Source organism: Aphelocoma coerulescens, chromosome 2, assembly GCF_041296385.1.
Source record: "Aphelocoma coerulescens isolate FSJ_1873_10779 chromosome 2, UR_Acoe_1.0, whole genome shotgun sequence".
Lineage (NCBI taxonomy): Eukaryota > Metazoa > Chordata > Aves > Passeriformes > Corvidae > Aphelocoma > Aphelocoma coerulescens.
The window spans coordinates 2,266,725-2,286,602 of NC_091015.1; the positions used below are offsets into that span (position 1 = coordinate 2,266,725).

At 49.3% G+C, this 19,878-nt stretch overlaps 2 protein-coding genes across 3 annotated transcripts; one reads left to right on the forward strand and one right to left on the reverse strand.

The window, feature by feature from the left end:
• Positions 1-293: 293 nt before the first annotated feature.
• ARF1 (ARF GTPase 1) lies at positions 294-13,975 on the forward strand. Its single transcript, XM_069006219.1, has 5 exons — positions 294-427; positions 9,742-9,921; positions 10,587-10,697; positions 11,257-11,381; positions 12,377-13,975. The coding sequence occupies exons 2-5, from the start codon at positions 9,774-9,776 to the stop codon at positions 12,536-12,538; spliced, it is 546 nt and encodes a 181-aa protein (XP_068862320.1). The 5' UTR covers positions 294-427; positions 9,742-9,773; the 3' UTR covers positions 12,539-13,975.
• Positions 13,976-16,322: 2,347 nt separating this feature from the next.
• On the reverse strand, positions 16,323-19,817 carry C2H1orf35 (chromosome 2 C1orf35 homolog). Of its 2 annotated transcripts, none has more exons than XM_069005712.1 (9): positions 19,796-19,817; positions 18,753-18,887; positions 18,476-18,629; positions 18,351-18,396; positions 18,159-18,241; positions 17,987-18,059; positions 17,582-17,661; positions 17,158-17,316; positions 16,323-16,964 (listed from the first exon to the last, which is right to left on the reverse strand). In XM_069005712.1, the coding sequence occupies exons 2-9, from the start codon at positions 18,844-18,846 to the stop codon at positions 16,718-16,720; spliced, it is 936 nt and encodes a 311-aa protein (XP_068861813.1). In that variant the 5' UTR covers positions 18,847-18,887; positions 19,796-19,817; the 3' UTR covers positions 16,323-16,717. The 2 variants fall into 2 exon arrangements, with proteins under 2 accessions (XP_068861813.1, XP_068861814.1); XM_069005713.1 differs by lacking the exon at positions 19,796-19,817 and adding an exon at positions 19,588-19,711.
• Between the last annotated feature and the right edge of the window lie 61 nt (positions 19,818-19,878).

A 19,878-nucleotide genomic window follows, 5' to 3' on the forward strand; every position in this document is an offset into this window, starting at 1 on the left:
CCGGGTGGGCGTGGCCAGCCCGCGGGCCACGCCCCTCGCCGCCCTCCCGCCGCGGCCACGCCCCCTCACCAGGCCACGCCCCCTCCTCCGCAGAGCTCCGCTCCGCCGCGGCCACGCCCCCTCACCAGGCCACGCCCCCTCCTCCGCAGAGCTCCGCTCCCGCCGCGGCCACGCCCACTGCGCCTGCACGCCGCGCCCCCGCCGGCCGGGCCCCGCCGCAGCCCGCCCTGGCCACGCCCCCTCCGCAGGCCACGCCCCCGCCGCCCTCCTCGCCTCCCCGTGGTGCCCCGCGCGGGGCGGGCACTGACGTGGCCGCATCGCGCCGCCATCTTGTGCTCCAGGGCGGATCGCGGCCGGGGCGAGCGGGCTCCGAGTGGGACCCTCCGAGCGCAGCCAGACCCACGGCCCGCGGCTCCCGACGACGCCGGTGGGTTTGCCGACACCTTCTTCTTCCCTCCTTTCGAGTCTTTTTTGCGCCCCCCCCCCCCCCCCGCCCGTCGCGCCGCGCCCCCGCCTGCACCCCGCGGCCTTGGCGCTGAGGGGAGGCGGCGGCGGGCGCTGGGGGAGCGGGGCCGGGCGGCTCTTTCCTTCTCTTTCCTTCTCATTCCTTTTAGTTCCTTCTCACTCCGTCTCATCTCTACTCATTCCTTTCTCCCCACAGCACCGGAGGCCTCCAGGAGCGGCGCTGCCCCATCCGTCCCCCCCCTCCACGTCTTTGGGGCGGCGGGGGGGGGGGGGGTCGGGCCTTTCGCTTCCCTGCTTGTGGGTGGGATGGGGTGGGAAGGCGTGGGATAGGCAGGGGTGGGAAAGGGGAATCGCTCCAGCTCGCCAGCAGCTGCACAAGGCCCCGCTCCGCTCCCTCTAGCGATGGGATTAGACGGGATGGGCTTGTCCTCCCTTCCCCAAACTCGCTCATTCCGGCCTCTGCCCCGCCCGTGGACGGCTCCGAGGAAGGAGAGGCATTTCCTCCTTCTCCTCTCCCCCCGAAAACCCTCCTCTGGTGGGGGAAACGAGGCTCGGATGAAGCTCGTGGGGCAGAGGTTGTTTCTCCATAAGCCCATGGCTGCTGAGTTGGGGTTTTTTTTTGCTGGGCTGAGGAGTTGAGCTTTATCCTGGAGCAAACAACTCTTGTTTGCCATCCATCGGCTTGATTTTGATGGTGTGGGAGATCAGCTTTCCTTGGCGGAGCAGCTCCCAGTGGGAGGATATTATATTCTGTCTGAAAATACTCCGTCCTGTCTCCGTGAGAGGTGAACGTGATACTTCGGGGCTGATAAACCTCTGTGTGATGAAGTGATAGCCCGGCTCTGCCCCAGCAGAGCGAGACCAAAACTCTGCCGGGCCATAAAACTGCCCAAATGTTGTCGTGTTTGACATTGACCTTGTGGCTTTGCCGCTCTGCTCCTGCCAAAGCAAATTCCACAGGTTGATAAGAGCCGTGACCAGAGGTCTGGTGTTGAAATTGTTGCTTTGTCAATAACTAAAATTCCAGGTATTTATTTAATACTTTGAGCTTTGTCTTGTGAGGCTCACAGAACCCCTTTGCAGGGTATTCCATTAACCTTATTTTCCAGGCGGAGAAACCGAGGCAAAGTGGATTTTTCCAAGGTCGTTCAGTAATATCTGTATTGCTATTTTTGCTGCTGATTTGGAGCACTTCTGGGGGGAAAAAAAGGAAGTGTGGCCGAAGTGGGGGATTGCTATTTTACTTTTATTCAGGGAGTTTATAATGGAAGAAAATAAGAGTGCAGCCTTATGGCTAAAGGGGTTCTCTGAAAGGAAAGTTTGTGGGGTTGGTTTGATGCCACTGATTTTCTCTGCTGCAAACATGTCTGCAGTGCTGGAGAGCCCTGTTGGGCTGCTTTCCCTGTTGGAATAATTGCATTGAGTGAAAGGGTGAGGAAACTCACCTCGGTTGAACCTCTTCAACTCAAACTCCACAGCTTTGCCAAGTTTGTTGGTGTTTCCCGTGGTGGAACATCAGGAATTAAAATGGCTCAAGCAGAGCCGTCCTCCCCTCAGAACAGCTTTGTGTTTGTGATGTAAATCCTGTTAAAAGCCAAACACCTCAGATGGTCCGAAGACCTCCGATTGGTTTCTCTTAACATTTCCTAGGTTGTGAAATAGTTGGAATGTGGAAGGGCCTGGCAGGAGCTGTGCTCGTGCACCGAGTTCCCTGTGAGTGTTAGTCATGCTGACCAAGTGGGGGGGAGGACCAGTCACAGCTTTTCGAGGCAAACCGAGCCTGTGTGGGAGTAGGGGCTGGATTCTGCTCCTGCGAGCTCACCAAACTGCTGTGCTCCAGCTGCTGTGAGCAGGAGCATTTATACAGATAATTATCGGCTAAGCCATTGATGACATGAATTGATGGAAGGAGGAGAAGCTCACAACCCAGGATTGCAGCTGGATTTGCAGTGGTGAAATTTAAAGAACCACCTTTACGCATCCCAGAGGCTTTTATTTCTAAAATGACCTTTGCTTTTTAAAGATCGGCTTTCAAGCAAGAATTTTTATGGATTTCAACAGCTTTCCCAAGCATCCAGCTTGCTTTACAGTGGATAAATTTGGTGAATGTGGGCTAACTTTATCTGAAAAGGAATAGTTGTGATTCTTTTTTTAGAAATCTCTTGGAAGTTCTGCTCCTGGAATGCTACAGAGCTTGTGTTAGAGCTGGCGCCGTCCTCAGCCATTCCCTTTCTTTAACTGATGAGTAAAGAAGTTCAGAATCAGCTTCCTACTACAGCAGCTGTTTTTTCTGTGTAATTCAGCATTTTTTTCTTTCTGCTTGCAAGTATCCGATTATATTCCTTATTTTTAACACACACAAACGTCGGAGGGGCTGTGATGGAGCTTCTGCTGATGTTTCAGTTCTAATAAAACCCTCGTGTCTAGCACATCTCCTGTTCACCCAGTGCTCTGGTACCTCACAACTCAGAGTCTCTGCCTCGACATTTCCCCCAAACCAAAAGCCAATTTCATTGCTGGATGAAGCTCTTGTGTGAGTTCTTGCCATTTTTACTAGGCGTGTAAATATTGACTTAATGCCCAGTTCCAGGGAGTGAATAACAGGATATTTGGCTTAAAATTGAAGATTTTGAACTCGGGAACAATTCAGCCTCAAAAACAAAAAAACCACCCCAACTCTGCACTGCTTATCTGAAGATAAATTCTTTGTACCCACACCAGTGTGGTACCCAGTTCTCACACCAGTGTACCCAGTGCTGAACTGGTGAGCACGGAGTCACAGCCCATTCTCGGGGTTCACAACTGCATTGTTGGCACCACAATATTTCCTGAGCAGCTACAGGCAGGGAGGGCATGGATGCAGCTCCCTCTGTGCTTTTCACCTGTCAGCCTATCCTTTAAATCAGATATTTTTCAGACCAGATCCATGCTTCTCCTGTGGGTTGGTTTGTGTGGGGTATGGTAGTGTTGGAGGCTTTGTTGTGAATCAGCAGAAGTTTGCTGTCCCTGCTTGAAGATGAGAATAAGGGAATAATTCTGATTTGGGATTTGAGTATCGAGTCAAGCAACTCGCTCTCTTTGGTACGGACTCTTTTTATTCTGGCCATTAATTTAGGAGTGAGCTGTTCTCATGTCTCAGAAATAGACATGACTCGAAAGGAAATTTTCCCTCTTTTGTCCTTGTTTTGATCCTGTAAGTGGAACTGTTTTCTGCTGCTCCAAGCCCAGTGCTCTCAAGAGAATGTTCCAGCATGTGGGAAATGTCCTGTCTGGGTAAGGTGTGTAGCAAGGTGTTCAACCTCCTTGGGTTAAACAGAGGTGCTGGAGAAGGACATTTCCTTTCATCTGGCTTCCCACCTGTGCTTGGCTTGTCCTCCCTCTGCCTTGGATGTGCACAGTGCTTTTGGACCCTTCTCAGCTGAGCCCTGCAAGCCTTTGGTGGCTGAATCCAGCTGTTCTTATTTAGATGCAAGCAGAGTTATGTATCTTTAACTTCGAATTCCACGCTGCTCCCTTTTCCCTCAAATAACCAGATTATGATCCTTCAGGACACCTTTTCCATCCCAAGCTTGGCAGAAGCACCCCCAGTGTGAGCTGGGGGGAAATGGTTGCAGTGGTCAGTGTTGATCTCCACAGTTAACACTCTCCTGGTTCTAATGGTTAAAATTATAAAGGAGTTAGGACTTAATATTAATGAAGAGCTCTGGGAAGATGATGTTGCCATGGCCTTTATTACAGTGCTGTTTGTGCAGGATAATGAATCACCTGGTGAACAAAGGGCCCGGCCTGCTTGTTGGCTGCTCTTACTTCTCATGTAATCCATGCCTACTGATACTGATGCAGTCTAAAGTAGCTCAAATCAAAATCATCTGAGCTAAATTTCAGTGTTAATAAAGGATTTGAGTTGATAAATTGTCATCTCTCTGGTTATCCGATGTGGAAGGCCAGTAAACAGTTTCTAAAAATAGTTGAATGTAACTGTACTGAAATAATGTATTGGGGCACCCTGGCTATATATAAAGAGGTGTTTCCAAAATTTGCTGTAACAGAACACTTTAATCTGTAAAGAAATTATTTCAAGTTCAAGAGAACACATCAGTACTGTTCCCTGCTGAGTGGGGGTGTGAAACACTGGGGCTGTAGATTAATCCTGAATTTTAGCAGTGTTCTATTCTTGTTGGATCTCTTCTCACATTCTCCTTTAAATCACACTTTATATTGTCGGGTTAGATTTGCACTTTAAATTATTTGCCAGTTGTTCTTGCATGTTACACCAGTAACAGCTGTTGAAGTTGGATGGGTTTTTCTAAAAAAATGCTTTCTCACCTCTTATTTGCACATTGGTTTGGTGATCTCTTGTGTGACTATTTTGCTTCCCTTGATAATTTAGTTTAAAATATTCTGGAATGCTATAAATGAGAAAGAATGGTCCAGGGTAACTAGTGATAACTGGCTGAATTTCCAATCAGTTTTCTGGGAAACAACAAATTGATCCATTTTTGTTCCCCTGTGACTGATAGAACTAGTATGTTTATACCAGGCCAGGAATTACAGATTTGGGGGTTTTCTAATTGTTTTAGACATGGAGTTAATGCTTAGGTCAATGTCAAGTAGATTTTCCTTTAAATGGAGATGGAATTTTGGTCATGAATCCATTGCCTTTGTAAACAAGCCAGTTTTACTTGCCAAGGTGCCCAAGCAAATGGAATGAGGTGCAGGAAGCAGCTGTTTTGGTAAACCTGCAGCTGTTGGGGTTTAATATTTTGTCTGATTGTAACTGTGTAGCTCAGTGTGCCATTGGTAGTGGTGCCGTGTTTATCTCCCCTTGAAACGGGCATTTAAAATAGGATGGGAACATCCCAGGGAGGTGGAACAGCTCCCAGAGGCAGCAAATGCCCTCTGTAGCTCTCTAGCTCAGCCTGCTGTGCAGGGGAGGGACAGAGGCTTGAACTTTCCTTGAGTTATCTTATCGTAGAACCATAAAATCCTAGAATGGTTTGTGTTGGAAGGGACCTTAAAGCTCATCTGGTTCCAACCCTCTGCCATATTCATGGCTGCTGGGATTTTCAGATTGCCAAAATGACGGGCCCAGCAAGTTTGGATAATTATTTTTTCACTGTGGGAGCTTTATGTGGTAAGTGCTGGTCCACAGGACTGAAATAAATGTATTTCTATGCTGCAGTATAGTTTGAGTAAATAATGCATGTGGCATCCTCTGCCTTGGCCTCTCATTTTGTCTCTGGTATGTTTAAAGAGATGGTGTAAACCTAAATGAAACAGTTTAATCTCTATGTGGTCAAAAAGAACTTTTCCAGAGGTGTGAAATTTGAGGTTTTGTGGGAATTTCAGGGTGTATTATGCTCTCTTTGATGGCCTGCACACCCTTCTGGTCATACGTCTGTGGGGCTTGTTCAGCAGCAGCTCCCCCGAGGAGTTCGGAGGTCGGGCAGCAGATTGGACTTCCCATGATGAGCAGCCTGAACGAAATGACATTCAAATGCATTAATGTCCGTTTAAATATAAAATGCTGCAGATGGTTAAGTGTTTACTGATATTTGGCCCTGAGATATTCCTCAGAGCTCTTATTCTAACCACCTACAATTAATAAAAGCAGATTCTGCTTCTTCCTCTTGGGCCGTATCACTTTAACAACCACCGGGCTGCTGCTATTGCAGACACTCATTCATTTTTAACTCCTCGGTCTGAGCCTCTCTGCAAAAGGCTGCCTGTTCTCCTAACTGCTTATCTAAATGTATCACTTACTAGAAAACAGGGGGCTGAAAATACTTTTGTTTCAAGAAATGAAACTGCAGCTTGCCTATTGAACGTCAGTGCTGCCGTTTACCAATGGCACATTGTATCTTACCCGGACCTGCCTGACGGGTCCTTAGTGCTGCTCAGGTGGAGTGCAGTGTGCTAAAGGGCTTTAGGGCTTCCATGGGCAGGGACAAACAGTCGGACAGACACTTCAGTGCTGGGGTGATCTGCCTTTGGTCAGGGGTGCTGAGCTGCTGTTTCCAGGAGCTGAAGTTGTGCTGAGGGAAAATAGACACCGAGCGCTGCAAAAATAGTCCGTGCCGTTTATTCAAATCGTTCCCTTTCATACTCAAGTCTTCCCACTTAGCCTGATGGATCCCTCTTTTGAAGATGTGCTCAAGCACTACAAGCAGTTCACAAGCCGTAGTCTTTTATGTTTCCAGGAATTTTATACAACTTGTGTTCCTAAAACGATCGGTGTAGCAATTACTGACAACATTTGGGTGGAGGGAAGGAGGAAGTTAAACTTCAGTAAGGAATACAGGTGAGATACTGGTGAGTCAGGATATACATTGCAAGGGGTGGCAGTGCCTGGGAGTAGCAGGGGTTTTTTGCTTAACTTAATATACGAGGAAAGTTAAGACTTTTCCAACTGTGCACGTTCTCTTGGTGCAATGAAGGGGCTGAAACGGGAATTGAAGCTGGGTCCTGGAGTGCAGAGGAAGCAGTCGCATGATCCCTCAGCTGAGCTGTATTAACAGAGGCAGCCAAGGCTGGGAGGCAGCTCGGGCCCATCGAGGCAGTTTCTGTGGCAGTGCAGGGAGAGGAGTGTGGAATACAAACCATGGACTGTGAGTTCATTTCTTTGGGAAGAGATGAACATGAGTGACTTCTGGTCAGGGGATGGTCCCACCCGTGGAGAAGATGGGGACCCTACCCCAGCCTCATCCAACAGAACTCTGATGGGAACCAAAACATTTTGTGGGAGTTCTGCAGATGGATTTCTCCTGTTTTTTTTTTTTTTTCTTTTAGACAGCAAGGATTCAACTGCTTTTTAGTCAACTTGTAAACACTCTTTTCCTGCAGGAGTGGGCTGTAAACTATACTGTGCTGCCTATAAAAATAAATGTGACTTTTTGTAATGCCACCTACCCTGAAGTACCAAATAAGTTACAGAATCGGTTGGGATAGGAGGGGATGTGGAAGAGAACAAGAGGGAAATGGAAACCAAGTGCTTAAATGGATCTCAACTTCTTATTCTTCACAAAAAGTAAAAATAGGGAGGCTTGGTGGTATAAAAGCAGCCTTGGTGGTGAAGGGCAGGCTTGACCTGGAAATAGCTGCCAGGAAAACAAGGATCTAACGGGATTCACTGCTGTTACTGCCAAGTACAAGCAACTTGTTCAGCAGCCTGCGACTTCTGTGGTGTGTGGAAAGATGTCGTGGATGTAAATGACAGGATTTTGCTCTTTTGGCTAATTACTGTGATCCGTCCAAGCATCTGATAACCTATTTTGCTTTTAAACTTGTGCAGACCAAAGAAAGGCATTCTTTGTGCAGGCTTCTAAGGTTCTCTTGCTGCAAAAGTTCTTGCAGCCACTTTATGTGAGCTCTGGTAAAAGGTCACAGTTCAGCTCTGACTGCTGCTTTCCAGATGAAGCAGGAGATAGAGGTGGCATGAACAGCCAGACAAAGGAAAGCTTTACAGCCTCCCTGCCCTCCAGCCCGGTGAGAACTGTGCTGTGGGCTGGGATGGGGGATTCCTGCTGTGGAGAAATGGGGACTGCAGCACAACTGTTTTCTCTGCTTCCTAATTAACCTTCCTGTTTATACAGCCTTCGTATATTCCAGTGAGAGCGGAATATGCATGGTCATGCTGCAGGAATACCAAAGGAAATGGTGAAATAATAGAGCTTTTAAACCTCCCCTTTGGTTTTAATCCACAGGCTCACCAGTCTGGTTTGTAGAGTTCAGTTTTAGCGCTTCAGCCATATAAAATGAATGAATCTTTGACTCGAGTTGCTTCAGCAAGTTGGTGTGGGGATTGACATCCTTCAGGAACTCTGGAGTGGACTCTGAACTTCTCTGTGGAGCTGCCTGTCTTAGACACGTGACTTGGTTAATGTTACAGAGTTTAACTTTTGGGTTAAAAACTGTATCCAGCAAAGCTTCCTGAGGAGGACAGAACTGCTCACACCTTTCCCCCTGCAGAGTGGGGAAACCATTGGCTTCAGCCATCCCTAGGACTGCAGTTAAACAGAGTGGGACAAGACTTTTATGTTGTGGTGTGCTTTTCAATCCAAATCTTACTTCAATGCTCTGAAATAGATATTCTGTAAAGTCTGTTTCTAGGGAGAGTTCTGCTTCAAGTAGAGCTTCATCCTGAAATCCAGAATATTTCCAGAGATGATTCAAACTTCGTGTTATGCTTTTAATTTGATTTGGTTTACAGGAAACTCATGCTTTGAATGTATTGGCTGTTTGTGCATCTCGTATTTGAAACTTGAATTTTCAGTTGGGCTCTGTCTCTTCTTTTTGAACTGACACCTGAGAGCTTCTCTACCCAGCAGCAGTGAGGGTGTGAATCGTCCCTATCACCCTGTAATGTGTCTGTGAAGCTTCCAGGCTGCTTTTTCATGCCTTGTATGAACACAGCAATAGTTCTCATGGTGATTTCAATCCTGCTGTAAACTGTGCAGGAGTAAGTTTGGAAAGGGGGGGGAATTTGTGCTGGGAGGGGTCAGGTCCCAAGGGCACAGGGAAGTGTCTGAGGCTGGAGTGCAGAGGCAGCTTCTGCAGTTCCTAAACAGGAAGCTCCTGGTGACGTTAATCACTTTAATCACCCGGGCAGGAGTGTTGGCTGTGAAGGAAGTGCTCATCTCTGAACTTGCTCCTTTAATGTGGCTGTTAATTCTCCATAGTTAAGTTTGATTAAATGTGGATTTGCTTCCTGCAGAAGGTCTCCCTCCACTGTTAATGAAAGTAACTGCTCTGTGTTTATGTGCTGTTCACAGACCATTTCCTCGGGGAGGGAGAGGAAGGAAACCGTTCTGACTAGGAGAAAATCCAAGCTGTATTCCAAATTTCCTTCCCAAACGAAGGACCAGCTATTGCTGCGCTAAGCAAAAACTTGTTATCTGCAGGTCAATTGGGAAAAGTTTGTTTAATGGTGACACTTTGCTGCAGATAAATTATCCCATAACAATGGGGAGCAAAGTACCTGCAATGGTCAGCTGCATGAATTTTGCAAGCAAAAATTTGAGAACAACAATGCTAAAATCTCTGAAAGAATATTTGAAGCATTTCAAGCACTTAAAGCTGGGTCATGCCATGAGCACTGAGTTTTGACACATCTGTTCATCTTTGTGTTGCTTCAGTGGGGGGAAAATGTTCAGTGTTAGCCAGGCTGTCTATAAATGATTCATATTATCTTACTTTGGTTTTCTTGTGGTTTTTATGTCGTGGTCAGAACAAAACTGTCAGTAGCTCATGAGTTGTATTCTGATCTTTTTCCTCCAGACTTCACTGGCCAGTGAGAACATATTTCAGCCATGGGAAATATTTTTGCTAACCTCTTCAAAGGCCTTTTTGGCAAAAAAGAAATGCGTATTCTAATGGTTGGCCTGGATGCTGCAGGAAAGACAACTATTTTGTACAAACTTAAACTGGGTGAAATAGTAACTACTATTCCTACTATAGGTAAGATTTTTACACTTCTGTAACTGATGGCTTTGAGATTTGGGTCTCAGCAGTATCTTATCACAGCTGATTTAAGTGACTTGTCTGTCAGAACAAACACTTGCTGAAGCCGTGGTGTGAAGGTGGCACAGCCAAATGTGCTGCCATGGGAGGAGATTGTGACTCTTTTCTCACTCCACTCCCTCTCATCAGTCACTCGTGGAATGAGCCTTTGTGGGCCACAGAAGGGCAGTTTGTCTCCCAGGCTGTTGGGGCATCATGTAAATCAGACTGAGAAGCAGAGGATTCACCTTTCCCCCCGCCCCCCCTTTTTTTTTATTTGAGGGTATTGAGAAACCTGACTTGCAGTTCTTAAAACCCAGGGGAGGTTGGGGGTTTTTTTGTTTGTTTTGGGGGGGTTTGGATTTTTTAGGCAACTTTAGTTTTTTTAGCTGCTCAAGTAGCAATTAGATGTGTTCATTGGTGTGATTGCAGTGGGGGTGGAGGTGGGAGCAGAACAACCCACGTTTGTCTGCTTTGAGAGCTTCAGCACAGGATTCTGCTGGTTTAAAGTAACTCAAATTTTAAGTTAACTTTTTTTTAATGATGGCAATCTGAGTGTGACTTGCTAAATACAACAGGCCAGTTATGTTCAAGTGAGATTTGTGCCACAATCTCTGTTTTAGGTTTCAATGTGGAAACAGTAGAATACAAGAACATCAGCTTCACAGTGTGGGACGTGGGCGGTCAGGACAAGATCAGACCACTCTGGCGCCACTATTTCCAGAACACACAAGGTGAGTCCACACACCTAATTCCCAGCTTTCCACAATCTTAAGAGACTTTTTGGACTGTCTTCACTAAGTTAATTCTGCAAGTTTCTTGGAGGGGAGTGGAAATATTTATTGTTATAAAAGGGTGTGTTTGTGTGCTGCTCTGGCTCTTCGCTTAAGCCGCTGCAGGTTCAAAGAGGGATGGGAAGAATTCCAGAAACCAGTCTTCCTTGTCCTTCTGACTCAGAATGAGTTCAGGAGTTTGTTTTTCTTCTGTCAGCATCACAGCTCTGCCCTCACTTCAAAGCAGAGTCTTTACTGTGAGCTCTACAGCCCCATGAACTGAGAGCTTGTCACTTCTGTCAGTGCTGGGCCTTTTTAACGTGCCTGTCCTTGAGTCCTGTCACAGCATTTCAGGAGTTGCTGCTCCCTGGAAAATGCCAAGTGGTTATGTAGAGGGAGTACCCAAGTTGCAAAAACAAATGCAAGCTAACACCAGTTTTCACCAACTTTCAGCAAGAACCGACTTTTTCTCAGACATGAGACTTCAAGTTTATGTTTATTCTTGTTTGCTTATTTCTAGGTCTGATTTTTGTGGTTGACAGCAATGACAGAGAACGTGTGAACGAGGCCAGAGAAGAGCTTATGAGAATGTTGGCAGAAGATGAGCTCAGAGATGCTGTTTTATTAGTGTTTGCTAACAAACAGGTATGCCCAAGAAAGGTGTCTGTCTGTCAGAACCCTTGAAAACTTCCAACGTCCTTGTGAGTGCCAGATCTTGACCTTGATTTTCGTATTTTCAGTGTCATGATAAATAAACTCAGAGTAAATGGCCATTCTGGTATGTTGAAGGCAGGAAACCACGAATTCAGTTCTTATGTGAAAGGAGCATCCTTCTAAACAGTCTTGGCTAAGAGATTTTCAGTTTTAGGGAAAAGTGCTACCAGTTTGATTTTTAAGGTTGATATGCCTCAGTTACAGCACCTGCCTAAGCTTCCTCCAGAGGGGAAGGCTGGGATGCCAGAACCTCCCTGAATTCCTCATTTAGGGTGTTTGAGGGCACTGCTGGTGTTGGTGGGAACACTGGGCTGATTTTTAATGTGCTTCTGTTGACCTGTGAGCTGGGCTCTTCCAGGCCTCAGAGTTAGCTGAGTTCTGCCTTTTATTGCTTGTGAAGGTCTTCGCAGCTTAAACCCAAATGCCAAGGGCCTGAAATGTGACTAGGAAATGTAAAGAGGGAATAACATCCTGCTCCACTGAGTGCACAGGCCCAGCTGGGAAGGGTGAAGATGCCCTAAGTCATGTCCAGGAGCAGGAAAGGTGGGCTCTAAAGAAGCTGTGCTCAGCAGAGTAGTCCTGGGTGATAAAAGTTGATCTTTAGTCATTACTGCAATCACAGAAAAGATAGTCCTGAGTGGAAAGTGAATGAAACAGCCTTGGAATTGTGAGCTTGGATCAGCACTGGGGGAATGACTGGATCCAGGCATCAGCTGTGTCGCTTCCCTATGAAATATTCCATAATGCTGCTTTAGATTGGGTTGTTACACCTTTGAGGCTTTTGTCAGTGTCGGGGAAATAGCCTGAATACCAAAATAATCACTGAGGTTATCTGAAAGAGAAGTTCTGAGAGCTCTTAACTTTCTTGTAATGCCTTTAAAGCTGTGGTGAAAAGAGTGGGGAATGACTGTTGTTGCTTCCCTCAGGACCTGCCGAACGCCATGAATGCAGCAGAAATCACAGACAAACTTGGACTGCATTCTCTTCGTCACAGGAACTGGTACATCCAGGCAACCTGTGCCACTAGTGGAGACGGTCTCTATGAAGGACTGGACTGGTTGTCCAATCAGCTCCGAAACCAGAAATGAAACCATAAACCTTCCTCTTCCCTCTTTTTCCACCCCTCCCTCTTATTTCCTCCTATTCGCCCTTCGCTTTACTCTAATGTGGCAAACTGTGCTACTTTGTGGTATTGAGTGCCGGAAGCTGTTTTCATTTCTTTTTGTCACAGTATATATTGCATCATGCTGTAAATGTGGCAAATACAAGCCTGAAAACAGTTAGGTTTCTTATTTAATGTAAATAGTTTTTGTTTCCAATGAGGCAGTTTCTGGTACTCCTATGCAATATTACTCAGCTTTTTTATTGTAAAGAATCAAGTCACTGTTTAGTACCTGGAAGGGATTTAAGTGGGTTAATCGTGTAAGGGTTGCCAGTGGTCCTTGTGCAGTAGAGCTGAATTCGATCTTGGTTGGGTTGTGAGATCTGTGAGATCCATTTTGGTGGTTGGTTTTTAACCTGAATTCTGTATTTTTTTAAATAGACAAGGAAAAGTAAAAACACTTAAACACACAGACGTTTGACATCGCTTCTGCTGCTCCAGCTCTAACGTGGTGACTCTTGATTCTTTCGAAAGGGTGAAGCAATGACTGACACCCAATTAGCTTCATCTGCTTAACGAACAGTTCATAAGTAGTAGATCTCTGGCTCTTTCTGTAGCTCGTAGTCTGGGCTCATCTTCATTCACAACCGTTCAAAGATTTGCTGGGCCTGGTTTAGATGAGCTTTGCAGACTCATGCTAAACATCTGACTTTTGGTTCAGGTGAGATTTCTCGTTTCCATTGAACTTGAATCATTTCCAGAAGTCGACATTTTTAGCCTGTCGTATTTGTCAAAAAGTGTTTTGTACTTTTCTTGTGCATAAACCACTCCAGAAGGCAAAACCTTTCCACAGGAAGCACAGCCTGTCCTAGCCCTAAGCTCTATAGGCAGAAAGTACTGTACTTAACGTAAGAATTGCCATGAAAAACACCAAACATCTATGTATAGTGTCTAAGGAAAAAACAAAAAGCATGAGAGTTTGGAGAGTCATTCCACTCTACAAGTATTCAATCCCATTTTGGAACAATCCCATATCTGTATATGTGTGAAAACCCTTGGCATCCCTCATACTGCAAGGTTCAGATTTGCCATCAGAAAAATTTAAAAAAGACCTCTTTACTTTTCTTTTGTATTTTGATAAACACTGAAGAAGCTGGAGCTGTTAAACTTTAACTCGAGGAACTATCAGAACTGGTTTATTTAGTGTTGTGGAAACCTTTATTGCTTTCAATACACAACTAGTAATCAACTGTTTTGTATACTTGTTTTCAGTTTTCATTTCGACAAACAAGCACTGTAATTAAAGCTATTAGAATAAAATCTCTTAACTATTTCATGTTTTTTATGCCTTGCTGTTCATTCGATCATCTTGGCAGAATCATAATTAAATACTTGTTGAATAAAAAGTTTCATGAAACTTGCACTGGTATCGTGTTGCTTTGTATCAGCTTTGTGCAAGGGATCCAAAGCCAAGCAGCAACATCACAATTTGCGTGAAAATTTGAGGATATCTCCTGTATTTTACAAGAAATGCATCATTCCTGGTTGGAACCCTGCAGGTGAAGTGGTGGGTGATGCTCATTGGGTTCTAATGGAGTCACTGGGGCAACAAAGCTTGAGCTTCTTGAGTAGCCCCATTGCTTCCCCCAACAGATTGTTCCTCCTGCTGATCCCATCTAATTGTGGGATCTGTGAATTAGCAGTTTTGTGGGGAAAAAATAGGAATTCTGCCTTCCTAAGGGCTTTGTTTTGCATTTTTCCTTTCTGCAGTCCCCTCTGGATCCAGGACAGAGCTCCTCCTCTGGGTGATCCTCCTGCCTTCCCCATCAGCTGCAGCTTCTCCTCCCCAGTGGTCATGCTCGGGCTGCCCGCCAGCTCCTGGCTGTCTTCCTGGCTGGAGCTGCAGCAGCTTCCCCCTTACACAGGCTGGAAAGCTGCAGGATGAAAGGTCTGTCCTGCAGGTTAGAGAGCAAATGCCGTGTGGGGAAACCTGGGAGGCCGGGTGGGTAACAGGGCCCGTGGCTGGGGCTGTAGTAGAGGGTAACTAGCGCTGGGCAAACTGCGCTCACAAAGCGCCTGCAAGTCAGAAATTCTCCTTGGAATTTCGAGCTCTGAATCAGGATATTTGCATCCCTAATAGGGCAGGACAGCTCTTTATTCCTGTTCTGGGACAGGATTGAGCTGGAAGGGCCAGCTGGGTTAGGATGCTGCTCCTCTGCATACAGAATTTGCTGTGGAAAACATAGGGAATGTTGTGATGTTATCAGAGCTGTGGGAGCCGTGCTCTGCCCTCTGCTCTGGGCAGCACAGGCTTTGCTCTGTTCAGGCTCAGCCAGGCCTCCAGGAATTTTGGCCACCCAGCAGCTAAGCAAGAGGCAGCTCAAGCCCAGGATCCTGCCCAGTGCCCCAGGAAATGGTGCAGCAGCTGGACAGAGAGGTTTTGGGGTGAGCAGCCCTGGGACAGGGATGGGGCTGGGCTCCTTTACCCACCTCACCCTCAGTTTTGGCTTCCCATGTTTCTCAAACTGATTTCCTCAGATCTTGGTTTTGAGTGTGAAACAGGAAAGGGGGGGGAGCAGGAGAGGCCAAGGTGTGACATGGGCAGGAGAAAGCTCGGGAGAGCTGAACTGAGCTGGGCCAGCAGTGTCATGGCCCCTCTGCCATGGTGCTGGGCACCCTCTCCCTTTGCTGTGGGTGCACATCATCCTGGCAGAGCCCAGCCCAGCCACAGCATCCATCCTGCCCACTGGGGAGGTGAAGATGGGAAGTGGGGGCCCACGGAGGGAGCAGGACACTGGGAGTTGTGGTATTTTTCCTCTGCTTGCTGTGGTGTTTCCACTCTCCCATGGTTCCCTTTTCAGCCTGTGGTTCCCAGTGCCCAATTCCCATTAGGCACAGCCCTGCTCTGGGATGCTCCCAGCAGGCTCCAAAATCCTCTGGAGGTGACCCCAAGCTCAGCCTGGTGAGCACCAGCAGGGTCAGAGCCCCTGGCCAGGGAGTGCACAGGCTCGGGGCCACCCCAGCTGTGCCACGGGGATCCCTGGGATGGATCTGAATCTGCAGCTGCTCAGACCACGAGGAGCAGCCCTCGTGCCAAGAGTTTGTCAACCCCAAAAATCGTGTTGGGCTGGGGATCACCGAAAGCTGTGATGGCCCCGCAGCACCTCCCACTGCCCAGGCCCAGCACGCTGGGACAGAAGGGCTTTGTCAGCTCCTGAGCATGGCCCCACTGGGCTTTTGTCCACCACGATACACAAACCCTCCCTGTCTTCAACTGCATCATTAATTACACAAATGAGGCCTTGGTGCTTGGCACGGCCACGCCACAGCCAGCGATGCTCCAGACACCCCCTTTCCATTTGGATCAATATTTCTATTTATTGATGTAAAATTCCCCTCCTTCAGGCTGCCAAGAACATAAATAATTGTGTTCTGAGGGTTTAATTACTGGATGGGAATGGAGTTTGCTGCTCCCTGGGGTGGGTGGATGTGGCCAGGGCCAAAGCCTATGGAAGACACCTGGTCCCATCCACTTTTTCCCTGTAAGCTGAGGAATTATTTAAGTGTCCAAGGCCATGTTGGACAGCGTTTGGAGCAACCTGGTCCAGGGGAAGGTGTCCCCACCCATGGCAGGGGGATTAGAGCTTGATGATCTTAAAGGTCCCATCCATGCAGCTGATGAACTTAAGGAATTTTTAAAGAAAGAAACTCTCAGCCACTGTGCTGGCAAGCACTCAAGGGCAGGGAAAGAAGACAAAAAAACCATGATAAAAACAAAAATAATAATCTCTTCCAAAGTCTCTATACATAAACACGAGGTATCCACAGCATTTTCAGCACCACAGCCAGAACCACCCCAGCACCAACCCCCAGCCCACAGCATCCTCCGTGCTCAGTCCTGGATGGATGGATGGATGGATGGATGGATGGATGGATGGATGGATGGATCTAGGGTGTGAGGAGCAGGGTGCCCGGAGCCCTGCTGCCCCCCACACCTGCTGCTGCTGCCCCAGGGCGGGCAGGGAAGGCGCCGCTGGCACCACAACCTGAATGCCCTTTGCCAGATTCTGCCCCGGTGCCCGCGGAGCTGCGGCGTTTTTAACTTCATCGCCTTAAAAAATACAAACCTACGGCAGATCTCCCTGAAACAAGCCCGGGCTCCCCCTCAGTCCTCCGAGTCGGTGTCACGGCGCTGCCGGGCCCCGCGGGCCGGGGGGGACCGGGAGCCGCTCCTCTTCCTGCCCCTGCGCCGCGGGGACGGCTGGCGGCCGCGGCCGTCGCGGCTGCGGCTGCGGCGGCGGGCGGGGCTGCGGCCGCGATCCCCGCTGCTCGCCGAGGAGCCCGTGCCGTGCCGCCGCCGGCTGCCGTGCCGCGAGGGCTCCGAGTGCTGCCGCGTGTTCCTGCGGCGGTGCCTGCGGGGACAGGGGGAGGACGTGCCAGCAGGGATCTTGGGGATGCCAGCAAGGGGATGCTGGGGGTGAAAAAGGGGTTTTGGAAAGCCAGGAGATGCCCAGTGGGATATGCTGATGCCAGCCGTGGTCATGTGGCTCTCCTGAATGCTTCGTCCCGTTTTGCGCTGATGGTGCCCCATCCCAACCCAGTTACCTCTTATCCCGATCCGGGGAAGAATCGGAGGATGATGGGGCAGCATCCTTCTTGGAATGCTTGTCCTTGTCCTTCTTCTTCTCCTTCTTATGTTTCTTCTTTCTCTTGTTCTTTTTCTCCTTCTTTTTCTCCTTTTTGGATTTTTTGCTGCTCTCAGGTCTGTGGGGAAGAGATCAAGCAATGAGAATCCCTGCACTGTGCATCCCTCTGGCTCCAAAAACTCATCCCCATCCCTTTTTCCAGGCACATCCCACCACATCCCTCCTTTGCCAAGGAGGAGCCCACAGAGGCTTCTGGGGATGATTCAGACAGCTGCAGAACAAGCCCAGTGCCAAACAGAGCCATGGAAAAATTTTGTAAAGTATTTCACACGAGACCCAGGGCATTTCTGGTGGTTTCCCACCAGAGTGGGAAAAATCCTCACCGTTTCTCCTCCACCTTCTCCTCCTTTTCCTGCTTCTTCTTGGAGCTAGATGTCTCTGGGCTGCTGGAGACTTTCTGGTGCTAGGGTTGGAGAGGGGGAAAAATACGGACTGAATCCATGAGCCCGTAGCTTGTAATTACAAGACAAAGGGTTTATCTCCCTTTAAAAATTAAACTTGGAAAAAAAAAAATTTAAATTACATTTGGGGAAAAACTAGAATACCCTTAAGAGCTGCTTCCAAATTAAAGCCCCACAAATGAACTCCGTGCCAACAGGACACAGGAAACTCCTGCAGGTCTCTGTGCTACAATACCCAGATTGGTTTTTAAATAAGATATTCCAAGTGTGGGGCACTTTTTCCATCTATTTTTGAACCTTCCAAGGACAATGTGACTGGCACCGTACCGTGAAGACGGAGAGCCCCATCTTGGCCGCCTCCTTGTCCTCCTTGGAGAGCATCACCCGGCCAGCGCTGCCACTGCGGAGAGACCACACAAAAAAGCATAAAAACACTTAAAATCAAACAATCTAATAATAACTGTCCTGGAACTGGTGCAGGATCCCCATTTCTTCTTACCTGGAGCTGCCCAAACCCACCACCCGATCCACGTCCTTCTCGTCCCGCTCAGCGCCGTCCCTCTTGCACACCTCAGCCAGGTCCTGTGGGGAGGGAGGGGGGACAGCGTCCTGTGTGTGTCCCCAAAATGAGAGCCGAGGGGAGGGGACACCCCCAGGTGTCACCGGGGGGACAAGTGGTGCCCCCCATTACCTCCTTGCTGAGGCCCGTGGGCTGCCTCTTCAAGTTCTTGTAGCCCCTATAAAAACAAGAGGTGACGTGCGTGGGGAGGCTTTGCAGCCCCGTTTTTTGGGGTGTTGGTGGGGGTGTGGACTCACAGTGCTGCCATCATGGCCTCCTGCTCAGCCAGGCGGACGGCAGCCAGCTCTTCCTCCCGGGATAACGGGGGGGCCGTGTCCTGCTTGCCCTTGGCATACCAGGTCAGGTCCTTGCCCTTCTGCCACCGGCCCACCGGCGCCATCAGGGAGTTCCCTGTGGGGAGCAATGACTCCCCCTCAACATCATCGCACCCCAAAACCTCCACCTGCACCCCAAAACCGTGTCAGGTGGGACAGGGAGGGTGGGACAGGGGGTTTGAGCAGGATCAGCCCTTACCCAGGTAGTTCTCACGCTGTTTGTCCGTCTTCACATCCTCCCAGCTGAACTGGTCCTGGCCCCCCCGGACCCCGCCCCGGGAGGAGCCGAACATAGTGCTGCACCCTGCAGCAGATTCGGGGGGAATCTGGTGCCCTGCAAAGGGATCAGACTTGGGTTTACCCACTTCAGATCCCCCATGCGGCTCCTGAAGGCGCAGGGAAGCAAATTTGGCCCCCCAGGTGTCAGTGGAGTTACCAAAGGCCTTTTGGGGGGTGTTACAGGCTGCAAGGGGGGTTTATAACCTGGAGGTGGGAGAGGGTGCACGGCTTGGGGAGGGTCCCAGCCTGGGGGGAGGTTGCTGGGTGAGGAGCGGGGCTTAGGGAGGCCTCGAGGGGGTTCACGGCCTTGGGGGGTTCAGAGTCTCAGGGAGGTTCAGAGCTTCAAGCAGGGTTTAGGGCCAGCAGTGGGGAAGTCACAGGTTGGGGGTTTCAGGGTCTGGGAAGGGGTTGCAGGGTGAGGGGGATTCACGGCGTTTGGGGGAGCAGTTCAGGACTCCAAGTGGGAAGGTTCAGGGTCTGGGAGGAGGTTACAGGGTCGATGGAGGAGTTTATGGCCCGCGTGGGGGTTCTGGGTTTCAAGGCGAGGGTCCATGGCCTGGGGGGATTTCAGGGTCCAGGAAGGGTTCCACAGCCCGGATGGGATGAGAGCCTGAAGAGGGAGTCACGGCCCGGGGACGGGCTGGGCGGGAGGCTGTAGTGCCCGAGAAGAGGCGGCACAGCCCGGGGTAGGGCACTGCCAGGGGGAGAGTTTCAGGGTCTGGGAAGGGGCTCGGGGCCGGGGGAAGTTGCAGGACCTGGAGGCTGCAGGGCCTGAAGGGGGAGTTTGCCCGGCCTCGGAGGCGTGTGAAAGCAGCACGCAGAGTTCCCTACACCCCCGGCACCTCCGGGTTGGGGAGTTCGAGAACCAGGCGGGCCCGACGCGCGGGGTGGCACCCAGAACCCCCAATTCCCAAAATCCCCCAAATCCCCAAATCCCAAACCCGCCCCGCTCCCCTCACGCACCTCCGGCCGCCGAGCGCGCGCCCGCCCCGCCGCTACCACCGCGGGCACCGCCGGAGGGGGGGGGCGAGACGGGCGGTACCACC